Raw genomic sequence first — 13,852 nt, 5'->3', positions numbered from 1 at the left:
GTCAAAGCAGGCCACTACTTTCAGAGTATTTCATACCACCTATTTCCTACCATCAACTTCTCCATGGAAGAGAAAGGTAAGTCACTACTGGCCATACAAAGCAGGCCATTGCTTTCGAAGTATTTTAATACTGCCTATTCTCTTCTATCAAGTCCCCCATGGAAGAGGTGCCAAGGCCACCTCAGCATTACTACTGCTACTGTAGAAGCCCACTATCTTGGCACAACCTCTAAGACTGTTGGATCACTCTACCCGAGCTGTACTGAATAAACCAGGCTCTGAGAAATGCACAAGAACAGTTTTCCTGGCAGCCTTTATATGTACTGAGCATCTGTGCTGGACTACAGTACATCTACCAAACACTTGAAATCATTACTTATCAAATACTAAGAACAGAACTGACACAGAATGGTTGCCCAGAGAAGCTGTGGCTGCCCCATGCCTGGCAATGCTCAAGGCCAGGTTGGACAGGGCTTGGAGCAAACTGCTCTAGTGGAAGGCGTCCCTGCCTGTGACAGGGGGTTGGAACTGCATAAGCTTTAAGGTCCTTTCCAACCCAACTCATTCTGTGATTTATGATGACATTTCCAAGACAGGTTCCCAAGCTGCAGTTCAAACTGTCAGCCAGCTTCCTAGTTCCTGAATCTGCCCCAGCTGAGATGAAAGCTACTGCCACTGTGAAACAAACAACTCCCTGTGATAGCAGCACCCTAGTATGCCTGGCTTGGAATTCTTCACCCCAGTTTAAGGTAACCTGCTCTTTCTATTATCACTACAACACAAACAAGCCACAGTTATGAGATACAGATGTGTTTTCCCCTCTCTTGGCACATGAGCATTCTTCTGTCCTGAAAACGAGCTGGTTTTTTTGTGTGTCTTGACAGCTACCAGCGCATTATGTTTGCCAAAGTTTATTCTGTGCTGTGTCAAGACCATTAAGTGCAGTCTAAGTCACTGCCTCAGTATGACCAGATCCAGTAGGGCTTTCAAGTTCATGTATGGTCACTGACCATGCAGCAAGGGAAAAGGGACACCTCCAGCCAGCACGCATCATCTGCCTCTAGTCCTCTTATTAGCTTGACACGTGAGTCTCTATTAGCTAGTCCCACAGAAGTCAGCTGTTCAGAGCATCTCACACCACATTTACTGTAGTTCACATAACCAGCTGACCAGGTACAAAGTGCCATAAACATGTTTACTCTGCATCCTTGTACCTGGTTTACATGACATGGTTTTGGTTGCAGTGGGGGGCTTCTGAAAGACACCAGACTATGCCCCCATGTCAGACAGAGCCAGTTTCAGACAGCTACTTACAAAGTTAGTGTCTGTAAGCCTTGAATTTAAGCAAGTGCCTTTATGCACAGATATACATCTGTTCAAATGGCTTATATTGCTACACTGACATACAAATAAGCCACTTTTTCCACATGTACTTAATGAATGCAATTAGATACTTTACATACAAAAGCCCCTAGAACATAGCAAGTATTAAAGCCACAAGTATTGGCAAAGAACCTTGATAGCCTCTGTGACTGAATTTAGGGCAAAACACTCCTGTTTGTGGTAAACGGTCCTTATTATAACTTTGGTACCTTGAGATCAGGGGTCTACAAAATCCTTTTCAGATTACAGATGCAGTGGTATTTACACTTCATACTTGGGCAAAAATGTACAAGTCAAGGTTTCTACCTTGCTTCCACTGACGTTATGGAATTTCTTCTCCAAAACCTTCTTCACTGGATCTTCTTCCTTGAAAGTGATGAAGACAAACCCCCTCCTCTTGTTGGTCTTTGGATCCATTGGAAGTTCAATCGCTTCAATCTGAAGACATGAAATACTGTTTTCAGGCTTGTATTTTAGCACAACAGTTACATACATGGCATTTGGGACAGTAAAACTTCATATCTATGCATATGATGCAACACCGAAGCTGCAATGTTCAGTCTATACTAACATTTGTTTTCAGATCAGAGGTTTCAATTTTGCAGCTCTTAAAACCAATTTTAACTTCTGATACAATGTTTTAAGACAAGGGTGTCTAATGAGCAATGGAAGCATCCAGATTCCTTGCTCTCAAGATGGGAAACCTCTGGATCACTTACAGAAGCCTTAATACAGTTGAAGTTAATCTGCCACTTGCAAATTACTAGTAAACTAAACAGCAAACTGGAGACTGGATGTTTCAGTGTTAGTAAGGTGATCTTACACACCTCTCCAAACTCTCCAAAGTATTCCCTGATTTTTTCTTCTGTGGCTTCTGGGTTCAGTCCACCAACAAATATTTTCTTCACTGGATCCTTTTTCATTGCCATGGCCTTCTTGGGGTCAATTAGTCGTCCATCTAGCCTGTGTTCTTTCTGTTCCAGAACCTGAAAAATAGTTTGGTATGATTAACTCAAGTTGAAAAGCTTCCTCTAAAAGTTAAGAATCTGAAACATCAGGGGACTGGAGCACCTCCTGTATGAAGACAGGCTGAGAAAGTTGGGGCTGTTCAGCCTGGAGAAGGCTGTGTGGGGACCTCAGAGCAGCCTTCCAGTATCTGAAGGGGGCCTGCAGGGATGCTGGAAAGGGACTCTTCATTAGAGACTGTAGTGACAGGACAAGGGGTAATGGGTTAAAACTTAAACAGAGAAAGTTTAGGTTGGATATAAGGAGGAAATTCTTTCCTGTGAGGGTGGTGAGGCACTGGAATGGGTTGCCCAGGGAGGTTGTGAATGCTCCATCCCTGGCAGTGTTCAAGGCCAGGTTGGACAAGGCCTTGGGTGATATGATTTAGCGTAAGGTGTCCCTGCCCATGGCAGGGGGGTTGGAACTGGATGATCTTAAGGTCCTTTCCAACCCTAACGATTCTATGATTCTATATGAAGCTTTAATTCACCTTTTCGACACTCCCAGGTTCTTTGAAGAGAATAAATCCAAAGCCTCTGGATCTTCCTGTGTTAGGGTCCATCTTTATTGTACAGTCAGTCACCTCACCAAATTTGGTGAAGTAATCTTTCAAGTCTTTTTTGCTTGTATCCCAGCTGAGGCCACCAACAAACATCTTCCTGAAATTTCAAAGAGAGAAAAGCTGTTTAGATTCAGAAGTACTACAAAAAAGCACACGCAGCAAGGCACTCATAGCGGTACACACCTCAGCAGCCTTGTCAGAAAAGGACCAACTGTTGAAAGTTAAATACTTCTGCATCTTGCCAAAAACTAGTGATATTATGAGAGCACACAAAGGTAGGTGGGTGGGTGTCCTCCTTTAGGAGAAAATAACACAATGCACCCTGAGGTTTGTTGCAGGCTACAAGGAACAGTAAAATTTGCTCAAAATATTCCTTGCCAATAACCTACATTCTTTCACCAGTATTCTGTTACTTGCATCAAAGCAGTATTGATTACCAAGTACTGCCAACTGCCTGAAAAGACCTAGGATCATTCCTACTATTTTGAAAGCATTCAGGATACAATAAGGCATCAAAATACTTGAGCTCTTCTAGGATTTGGACAAAAGGTCTGGACAAAGTAAACGTTTTAGTCCTAACAACCACCTGCAAGATTTAAACCAGGTATCTATGGCCTCCAAGAACAGTCACAACAGATGGGACTTTGGACCTGCCTTAACTAGTATGCTGTGCACTTCTTCCTGCTTAGTTATGAATCTAGTTCTATCATCATCAGTACTACAGAAGCATCTCAATTACTAGTCTTTACTCTCATGAGGAGACAATACAGTACTTCCCTGCCCACTTCCTCCCCCCAAAATATCCTCTAAAGCAGCTCGAACTGAACACTAGTGAAGTGCAATATAGAAGTGAAGTTAACAAAACTTAGTCAGCAAGGCACTTCACTTCAAATTAAAACATTAATAACATAGCTGTATTTTCTATTTTCAGAGTTTCCAAGGTAACAAACTAAGCTTTTAAAAGCATTCCAGCCTTTTTACCTAACTATAGACTTACAGATTAAAGCAGTTTGTCATTACTCTTAGAAGCAACCTAGATTTGGCATTAGAAGCCAGCAGCATTTTAGCAACTAGTATGTTTAAAAGGGGGGGGGGGAGGGGGGAGGGGGGCGTTGGGGTTTGTGTGTAACTGATTTCCTAGAACCAGTATCCATTTATGTTCAAAAGGCAGCATCAGAAAAGCATCTACATGGTTGCTTGGGGTTTCTTTGCCTTTTTCCCCCCCCTCAAACTGAATGAAACCATATAACCACATACTTTGTAGGCTAATCAAACTGGGCACGCTTAACTGTCAAGTGCAGCATGAAACACAAGGCGCAAGTTAAGTCTGTGTGCTTCATGAGCTGTTACAACAGAGAAAGGCCATACAAAGTGTACTAAGCCTTTCCGTAACAGGTGAAAGAAAGGTAACTTGACAGATTCCATCTCATCACACCAGCTTGCTTTCTGACCAAGCACTGCTGCTATAATCTGTACAGCCCAACAGTGGTTTTCCATCCCCTGTCATTATTGACTACACTTACAGAACTATCAACAGAAATACAATGGTTGTGGGGTGACACGAATTTGTCTGGAAGCAGCTTTAGCAACTTTACACCATCAGGTTGGGCTTGTGGCACACACACAGATACTGCCACATACAAAATTCACCTCTTACCACAGCGATAAATATTACACTTCATAATTTGCAGTCCTTTGTTTTGTAATTGGAATGACTGACAAATAACACAACACAGACCTTTAGAAATTAAGGCCAAATTCCTAGCATTTGGTTTGGCCTTCAGGGGCCACATAAACGCATTTGCACTCTTAACGTGTAGTTTCTCTTCTTCCAGAGCATATTAGTGCAGCTAAATCAACGCACGTTTCAGCTCTTAACGAAATACTCAGAGTTCAGGGTGCTGACATTAGCCTTGGACAGCTCTTGTTTCAACACATAGACCTGCGGTTGAAATAGTCGCCTCCTATGCAAGAAACGGTACTGCTCACTTTTCAGGGCAGAACACGAAAAGTAAACAAAATTGGCACAGAGTTTAAAGATTTGTTTCTCAATCCTTCTAGTGTCTACAAAAGGTACATCCGGCCCTAGCTTATAGGAAACTTGTGCAAGTTTTATTCCTTCCCTTACAGACAAAATCTATTACACTAGTGTGGCTTCAGCTCTGTTGAGCCTGAGGGATCTGACCCGCTGGTTCATAGCCCTGGGATAACAAAGGCAGTTCCAACTAAATAAGTGGGGTAGCTTGACTAACAAAGACCCCCTTGACAAACAGGCAGGTGATTTTCAAGCCAAGCACATACGCTCACAAACAAACCAACTAGAGCAGGAAAGAATACACAAAGATGCCTCTACCAAAACACTGCAAAGCTACACTGACTCCTCCAGGAATTGCTTGCAAGAGATAAGCCGTTTTCTGACAACGCTGCAAAGAAGTACACCAAAATAGCTCTTGCTGGTTTAAATACACCGCGCGTCGTCTCAATCTTGTAATTTTCCCCTTTGCTCCTCAAAAAATACTCAGCTTATCCCGACCGGCTTCCAAAGCCAGGATTGGGGGTTTTATACGTATTACACACAACATTCACACCGACGCCGGTAGCGATCGGCCATGCAATCCCCACAAAGTTTGAACCACCCTCCCCGGACAGAAAGCAACTCCTTCCATCCGCTCGCTTCGTTAAAAAGGGAAAGGCGGAGGAAAACGCGGGAGGTGACTGGAACGGAGGTAAATCCTCTTCCATTTTACAGCGTGAGACGGCAACAAACCCGCTCCCCGCCCCTCCCCCAGCCACCACATGGCGCCAACAAAAGGCAGCTCCAGAACAAAGGAAGCGCTGGTGCTGCAGGGCCGCCGGCTCACCGCCCGCCGATCCCTCCGCAGCGGGGCCGCCCGCCGCCCTCCCCCGCCGGGCGGAGCGGGGCCCAGGGCTGCGGGGCCCTGCGAGCCGCCCGCTTCGCTTCCGCTCCCAACCAAGGGCCCCGCCGGGGCCTAGCGGCCGCGCTCCGCAGCCACACATGGCGCCCGGGGGGGGAAGCGGGGAGGCGCGGCCTGCTCCCGCCTCAGCGCGCCGAGGGCGGCGCGGCGCTTACCCCGCATCCTCCTCGTTCTTGCTGGCGTTGATCTGGTCGCCTTCCGCGCCGTTCTGGCTGGCGGCCGTCCCCGCTGTTCCCGCTGCCGGTCCGGCTCCGGCTCCCGCTGCCGCCGTTCCTGCCGTCGCTGCCGCCACCGTCGCGCCCGCCGCCGCCGCCGGAGCCCCGCCGGTTTCGGCCTGCTGCTCTCCGGCGTTCTCGGCCGCTTCGTGCCCGTTCTGGGTGGCACCGGCCGCCAACTGCTGCTCCGCTTCGGACATGCTGCCCCGTCCGCAGAGGCGAGAGGGACGACAGGCGCCTGCAAGAGACGAGCGCGGCCCGCGGGTCAGCCAAGAGCTCCCCCCACCGCGCCGGTCTGATCCGGTCGGGTCCCGCCCCTCCCCTTTCCGCCGCCATCCCGTCCGTACTCACTTTAAAACCCGCTCGCGGTAAAATCCGGTCCGGCCGGGATCGGTTTAAAACCCCTTCTCACACTGGGGCTGACACCCGTCCCCCGCGGCGCTCGGCTGCTCCGCACCGGCCGCGCCACCGCCTCCTCCCCTCAGACACGTACTCTCCAGCCCGGAGCCTTAACGCGTGGCCGCCTTTATACCGCCGGAGCCTCAGCCACACAGCAATAAGCCGCTTCCTCGTTGGTGACCGTCTCCTATCTGTCACGTCGTTCGGCGGTTCCTACTGGTTGTGCCGCGGTGAGGCGGGCGGGGTGAGGCGAATGGCGGCCCGCAGGACTGGGCTGAGGGAAGGGGAGGAGTTCGGAGACCGTTCACCGGCGGTACCGGCCGTTCTGGGGAAGCCGGGCAGCCCCGCGCCGGCAACCGCCGTGCCTTGTCCCTATGTGGCGGGCGTTCCACCGCCGTGCTGAACGTTACCGTCCCCATGAGGCGCTTCACGAACACCACACCCGTGGCAGGGGGGAAGCACAACCGGTGAGGTGCAGAGGCTGGGCTATAGCCGGAGGCTGCCGCGCTACCGCGGTTCAGTCCCGCCGGGTCCCGCGCGGTGAAGCTGTGGAAAGACGGCTGTGAGCTGAGCGCGGTGTTTACTTACAGTGGTTCAGCTCAAGGTGTGGTGTGTACACTGAGTCAGTTACCCCAGTGTGAGAGGTTTACTTCATGTTTCCAGCTCTGCTGGTTTTGCAACCGAGAGGGCCAGATTTTTGTTATTTTTTTAATGGAAACTTGGGTTTGGATATTACATAACTCCGGAGCTCGTGCCCTGAGCGTGCTGAGGCCTTAAATTCCTTTTGCCCACAGATATATCAGCCTTGTTGGCAAAGTTGCCCGTGAAGAGTGCAGAAAGCGACTGCTTGCAATCATACTTTGAATTCTCATACAAGATGTGTTCCTAATACCCTATTTGTCCATGTCAAAGGCACAGAGTTTGGCTTTTGGACAGACAGACAGCCAAAGCTCACTAACACAGCCTTAAAAAAAAGTTAAGCCCTTTGCTTCTGGGCAGAAAGTAACCATTATTACCTGATTTTGTCTGGTAATGAATATATGTGATAATGATGCGTATATGCATCATTGATTCTTTCATTATGCATCATTACTTTCTTGCTCCACCTTCTGTTACATATCTCCTCTGTCTCAACTTCCCTATTTCATCTGCTATTACAAGTCAGAAAGGGGGCACGTAGCTACTTGTGAATAAAAATAAACTGGCAATACATTTTGTTGGTAAGTCTAGGCCTAGGATCCAGGCTGTCCTTCAGTGAACCGCCTTTAGAGCGCTCTATCCTCTCCAGGATTCATTTGCTGAAGTAGGAACTTGGTCAAACAGGGGAAATGAGGTTTGGTTTTGTAAGCTTTGTAGCACTACAATAAGCAGAGCAGTAAAGATGAGCATTAAAAGCAACAGGATAAGGGTCTGAACCTCCCGTCTTTCTTTAATAAAACATTCAATTGCTTCAGACCCTAAGCCAGAGCTCAGAAGGGGAAGTGGGGAGAAAACCAGAAATTGCTCTTAGTATTGGGAGGTAGTATAAAAAAATAGGCCTTCAATACAATAGCCAATTTCAAACCACTCTCACTTAGTGCTTGCCACAAGCATCACTTTATCTCTGGTCCAAGCTGAGCTTTCTGCTTTGATACCTGTGCACATGAGCACCAAGACTTGCATTGTATTTGTTACTGGAATTACAACTGATTCTCTTACAATACCTGGATTTTAAATCCTCATCCATAAAAGTTATTTGCTTCTGTAAATCTTCCCCCCACACACAGCACCTGTTTACTGCTCACAAGTGAAAGACTATTATAGCAGTTTAAGTGTCCAACAATACCTAAGCCTGGTGTGACACATATGATGTATCAACCAGATGCTCTATGCATAATGGATATTCATTTGAAAATAATCCTGCACATTTTCAGCCCAAGCTACAATAGTGCAGAATTTTATCTTCAGAGATGCTAATCTCAGCCAGATCTGCTGACAGGGACAGGGTATGCTATGGACAAGCTCTACAACCAGCTCTTCAGGCTAATATATGAGCTCAGGTCTAGTAAAGAGAGTACAAAGAATACCTAACCAGTACACCTGATAATTGTAATGCCTGCAGGATGAGGTATACATGTTACTGATAAAGATACTCATCTTTATGAGGATGTATTTTAAATCGTTTTTCTTGCATTGAACTTTAAATAAAACATTAAAGGCAAAGAAATTTTTCTAAGGTAGTCTTTAGCCTAATTATACCATCTCAGAGGAACTTGCCTGACATCCAGTGAGAGAACTTGTGGTATTTTAGGCAGCTTTTGCTGAAACTGTAAACCTATCAGGTCTGTACCAAAAAGGTAAAGTTTATGATGAAAAACAACTAAGCTACTGTCTGTCAGCTGGCTGTGTTCATTTACACAGTGCTGCTAGCTGCTTCAGTTGGAAAATGCCACGCTTTTGCTTAAGTCGCCACAGGGAATGTAAGGTCAAACTGATATTTGCAGGTTGCTCTAACTGGACTGGCTGAAGCAGTAAATGCTACTACTGCTCTTGTGCTCTGTCCACCCTCTTTCTGCAGGTTTTTATGTATGCAGCAGAGTCACCTGGCTGCAAAACACATCTGTAATGAAGTTACAAGCTTATAGACCAGCACCTGAGAGTAAACTTGGCAGTAGTTGGTATGAGCCTGTCATGTAAGACTAGGCTCTGCTGATGGGTGTAACCTGAGTGCTTTTGATGATCTCTTTATTACTTAATTCCCCTGCAAGATTCACAGCCCCAAACAGCTCCTTTGTATTTCTTCAACCTGTTTCCCTTTTCAGAGCCCTTGCACTGGTACTTCAGCACATCTTTTCCTGCTTTCTTTAACGATGTACTCCTTTCCAACTGCCCACTTCTCCTGGTCAGGTCCATCTCAATCTCTCATCTTGGCAATTCCAAACAGCAGTTCCTAGGGTTCTCTGTGATTCCCAGCAGCCCCATTACAATAGCTGTTTGATGCCTTCTATGTCCCATAGCCAACAGCAGTATATTAGAGTAGTTGTACACTGGCTAAACACTCTGGTTCGAAAACTGTGACTGGTGTGAGTGACAAGGTAGACACAGAAGACTGAGAAACTCGAGAACATGTGTTGTTAGGATTAGTATTTGTCTCTCCAGGCCCCATCATGCCACTGGTAACTTTAAAGAATTCCTCTGGGTTGTGACTTGGGTTCTGGCCTTGCATTTCACTCCCCACTAAAAGCCTGTGGTTAATCAAAGCAAAATACACACATACCTGCTTGGGTGGTAATTCTCCTTACATGACACATTTACTGCTGAGAAAAAAGCTATCATTCTGTCTGCCATTTTTTTTTAATCCTGTAATTACTATGATTATTCATGGTGTTGACTGAAATTCAATTGAATTTTACTTGTGTATGGTCAGGTCACAGGCTGCTGACCATATACAAAATGCCATGCTATAGGAAGCTTCTGCCTGAGATAGTCTTTATGCACAGTATAAATAAATGTTATTGATAACTATGCAAGTAAGCCCATTGATTTTAATGGTACAGCTGAAAGTAAGAAAATAAGAATGGCAAAAGGATGCTTTTTGCTACATGGAATTAAGATGGTGAGAAGATGCATTTAAGGAAGCATTGACAATATAACTTACAAAACAAATAACCTTATTTAACTGATTGCCTCTTGCAATTTGCCACATAAAAGGGTGTTATTGGTTTATTCACTCATTTATTCATTGTGGGTAGTATCACACTGAATACTTATCTCTGAGCTTAGTGGCCTCAGGGATAATCCAAGCTAGTATTATGTTAAACATTATGTGGAACAATGAAAGAGCCAAAGCATGCAATTGTTGCTGTTCCAAAAGGTTAGGTAAACCTCTAATATCTACATGCAGTATCTATACAGAATGTCTATATACAGATGAGGAGGAATTTTATAGAAAATCAGTTGGAAATGCTAACTTCTATAGGTGTTCAGCAGGACCTGAGCCTGTGCAAAGAGGTGGGATAAAGCAGGAGACCCTATTTGAAAGTGCAGTAGTGGGATTCAGTTGTACAGGCTGGCAGGAAATAGCCTTTCAGTGTGAAACAAAAGGTACCTGGGACCAGAACAGCGTGTGAAAGGGCTTGCAATTGAAGAGCAACAGTTTTGTGTGTGATAGAGAAGACTGGCTCTGGAAAGGGGTGGAGAACTAACATTGGAAAAATAAGAAAATGGTGTTGCAGAGCTTTCTGAGCAGAAGCAAATGCTCTATCTGTTGAGGCCAGAGAAAAGGATGTCAACAATAACTGAGACGAGGAGAGCTTGAGTGAGATTCCCAGTCACGTCAATAAATAACAAAGATCGTGCCCTGGTTGAGATTCCCACAGCAGTTCAGAGCAATCTGAGCTCAAACACCACGTTCCTGGCTGTCAGTTTCTACCTGCTCCTTTGCCAGTGGGCCGTAAAACAGCTCAGTAGAATAGTGGTTGGTTTACAGACAGAGGGTTTGTTTTATACATGCTCACTGCCAGAACTTTAAATTACGATGGAGACACCTGAAGTTTGAATGGAGGCAGTAACACCTGTATTTGTGCATCAGGATGTTGAGCTGTGAGCTAGAAGGGAAGGGAGGAGAGTCAGGGTCAGCGCTCACCACTGCTCTTGCAGAAGACGGGAGAAAATATAGGGGAAGGTACTGACAAGCCAAGCTGAAGCTGTCACTGGAGAAGCAATAGGTGAGAATAACTGTACAAGCGAAGATCAGAGATGAGCTGGCTATGCTACACGTGGCTGAAGGCCAAAGAAGAGATTGGTTTAAGATGGGTTGAGAAACTTCCCGATGACAGGAGGAAGGAACACCAAGTTTAAGAGGATTTAGGGTAGAACCAGACGAGATGCCATTGGAAGACTTGTAAAAGTAAGCTGACAGGAGGCACTTCTACCGAAGACTTGCATTTGGTTTCTGTTGGCTTTTTCTCCTTAGTATTTAAAAGAGACCAGCATATCTGTGTGGGTGCTGGGGGGTCACAGCAGACCCAATGACTAAAGCTGCGAACAAATGGAAGAGTGGGTGTGAGGAAAATCAGGAAATGAAACAGAGTGAGGTTAATAAGGCAAGTGATGGAGTTACGGAAGATATGTAGATAATATTACTGTTATTGCTGCTTAGAGATTTGTAGAAAGGGAAAGCATCAGGAGAGTACTTTAAATTTAACTTTAAAGAAAATGGTGCAATAGCAAGCAGAGGAGAGCAGAAAGAGAGGCTTGCCAAGGGTTAGTCAGCAGCAATGCAAAGCTAGCTAGGAATACAGGAGGGCAGATAAGCTGCAGTAGAAATGCTTAGCTGTAAGAAGGCAGAAATGGAAGAGTGAGCTGGCTTGCAGGAGAGGAAGTTTGCTTGATGACAGGGTTTCCGCCAGAGACACTTCACACTGCAAAAGTAAGGATGGATGAAGCAAGCTGAACGTAAGCTGGTGCTGTGGGTGTGACAGTTTATCATGAGAGACAGAAGCAAAGAAGTCAGTGGTGGATTAAAGTTGTGTGTAGTAAATGTATAGCTAATAAATTGCTGCTAAAGCACATACGTTCTTCTGTGCTTAATGTCAAAATGCAAGTAAAGCTAAAGGATGTGCAAGCTGCATTTTTAATCAATGCAACTAGTTTGTATTGCTTCTTTAGCTTTTCTTCACTCTGTTATTTTCATCATTCTGTTTTTCTGTCCTTTTTTCACCAGTCTTCCAGCCATTAGTTTATCCTCCTTGTTGCAGTGTTGGAGTACAAAGCTCTGGAGTAATATTTCTCCTTCAAAAGTTATTTTTCTGTTGTTACTTGACTGTGCAAATGCACCTGCAGCCACAGCCTTTCAGTGTTGTTATATTCCACGCCAGCTAAAAATAAGCGAGAGAACCAAGGCTGATTAAACAGCTTAACAGATAAGATACAGCAGCAAAGCTATGCCCTAAGAAGTATTCAGAACCGCCATGGTTTATTTCATTGTCAGTGTAATTTTACCCTTTTTTTTATTGTTTCCTTTCTTAAAAGCACACCTCTGGCCTGCAGATGTTAGGGAAGGTGCCTCAGGCCAGCATTTTAGTTACACATACATTTTTTCAAGCACTATAAAGATAATAAAAACAAGATAACGATGCTAACACAGGGTTGCAAAGTCAAGTTTATGGAATCCGAGGCTTTAGAAGAACCCTACTACTGTAAAAAGACAGTGTCGTCGTTAGGGAACACACGAGGGTATTTTCTCTTCACATGCGGGGCCACTTTAAATTCGCAAGGCTGCATTATTAAACCATCGTGGGAAGCGAAGCCGCAGGAAGCCCGGTGTCATTGGCTGCAGCTCCAGATGCAGCCGCCCGCTCATTGGAGAGCAGAGGATTCTCCGAGGTACTAAAATTAGACAATCTCCGCCCTCCAGAAATGGTTCTGGAAACAGCGAGGAGCCCAAACTCCGACACAGAGCGAGGGCCTTTGGTGCGGGCAGAGCGCACAGAACCCTACTCCCGGTTAAGCTGCAGCATCCAAAGGCACACAGAGATTGATTTCTTAGCTTGGTTAGCTGAATAAAGCATGCCCACAATAAAGAAACTGCAGGAGATGAAGCAGTGTTTTACACGGATATTAAATTCAGCATTTCTTATGTAATCACAATTCTGAAGCGTTCATCCAGGCTGAGGAAGCCTTTGAATTAAAATCCAAGCTGTCAGACTGGTGCTCATTGACTTTGAAATGAAATCATCTTCCTAAATGAACTCTGAACTGAACTAAAACAAAACGGTGAACTCTTTCCATCAGCCTTTCTGTTTAATACTTTTAAATGTTATCCATTATCTCTGTGTCCTTGCAGTGTTCATAATGTCTTCAGATTCCATACTGTACAAGGTATCCCTATGGAAGAAATACCAAGTGCCTGTATCAGTGAACAAAGTCTGCATCTGAATTACTCCATCTTGTACACTCAGGACCTTTATTTGGTTTTTAAGGTATGCGAATAAAGACTTCAGCCTTTGCATTTCAAACATATTCCAAACTGGAATATGCAAGGAAATAGTTTTTTCCATTTTTTTCCAAAGTGGCTGCAAGGAAATAGTTTTGTTTCTCATTTCTACTTTCACATTATTTACATTACTCATGAAGAAGATAAAGGCAAAGTGGATTCTTCTTACACTATAAACAGCATTTGCTCTTTCCTCTGCTAACCAGGGTACAATGTCAGCATCTGTGGCTCTTAAAGTGAGGGGGTTTGGGGGATTTCTCCTTTACTTTCAGTCTGAGTTCAGTAAAAATTGAAGCCGATATACTTGTGTTCATTGGTGAACTTGAGTTCAGGAGCAGGCCAGAGGTGTCGGGAGCACCTCGGATCCCTCAACTTG

At 45.2% G+C, this 13,852-nt stretch overlaps 1 protein-coding gene across 5 annotated transcripts in view; it reads right to left on the bottom strand.

The window, feature by feature from the left end:
• Positions 1-6,604, bottom strand: part of HNRNPAB (heterogeneous nuclear ribonucleoprotein A/B) — a 30,501-nt gene extending 23,897 nt beyond the window's left edge. For all 5 annotated transcript variants that reach the window (XM_057409479.1, XM_057409481.1, XM_057409480.1 and 2 more), the window contains exons 1-5: positions 6,453-6,604; positions 6,042-6,339; positions 2,879-3,047; positions 2,211-2,369; positions 1,690-1,821 (exon numbers count right to left, since the gene is read on the bottom strand). In XM_057409479.1, the coding sequence (XP_057265462.1) occupies positions 1,690-1,821; positions 2,211-2,369; positions 2,879-3,047; positions 6,042-6,301 (720 nt within the window). In that variant the 5' untranslated portion in view covers positions 6,302-6,339; positions 6,453-6,604. The remainder of the gene's footprint in view (positions 1-1,689; positions 1,822-2,210; positions 2,370-2,878; positions 3,048-6,041; positions 6,340-6,452) is intronic.
• Between the last annotated feature and the right edge of the window lie 7,248 nt (positions 6,605-13,852).

This window comes from Pezoporus wallicus, unplaced genomic scaffold (assembly GCF_028554395.1).
Source record: "Pezoporus wallicus isolate ANWC-B61680 ecotype Strahan unplaced genomic scaffold, APGP_CSIRO_Pwel_v1 contig_8166, whole genome shotgun sequence".
Lineage (NCBI taxonomy): Eukaryota > Metazoa > Chordata > Aves > Psittaciformes > Psittacidae > Pezoporus > Pezoporus wallicus.
Note: the sequence above shows the minus strand (reverse complement) of the source record. Positions and strands in the feature narration are given on the sequence as shown.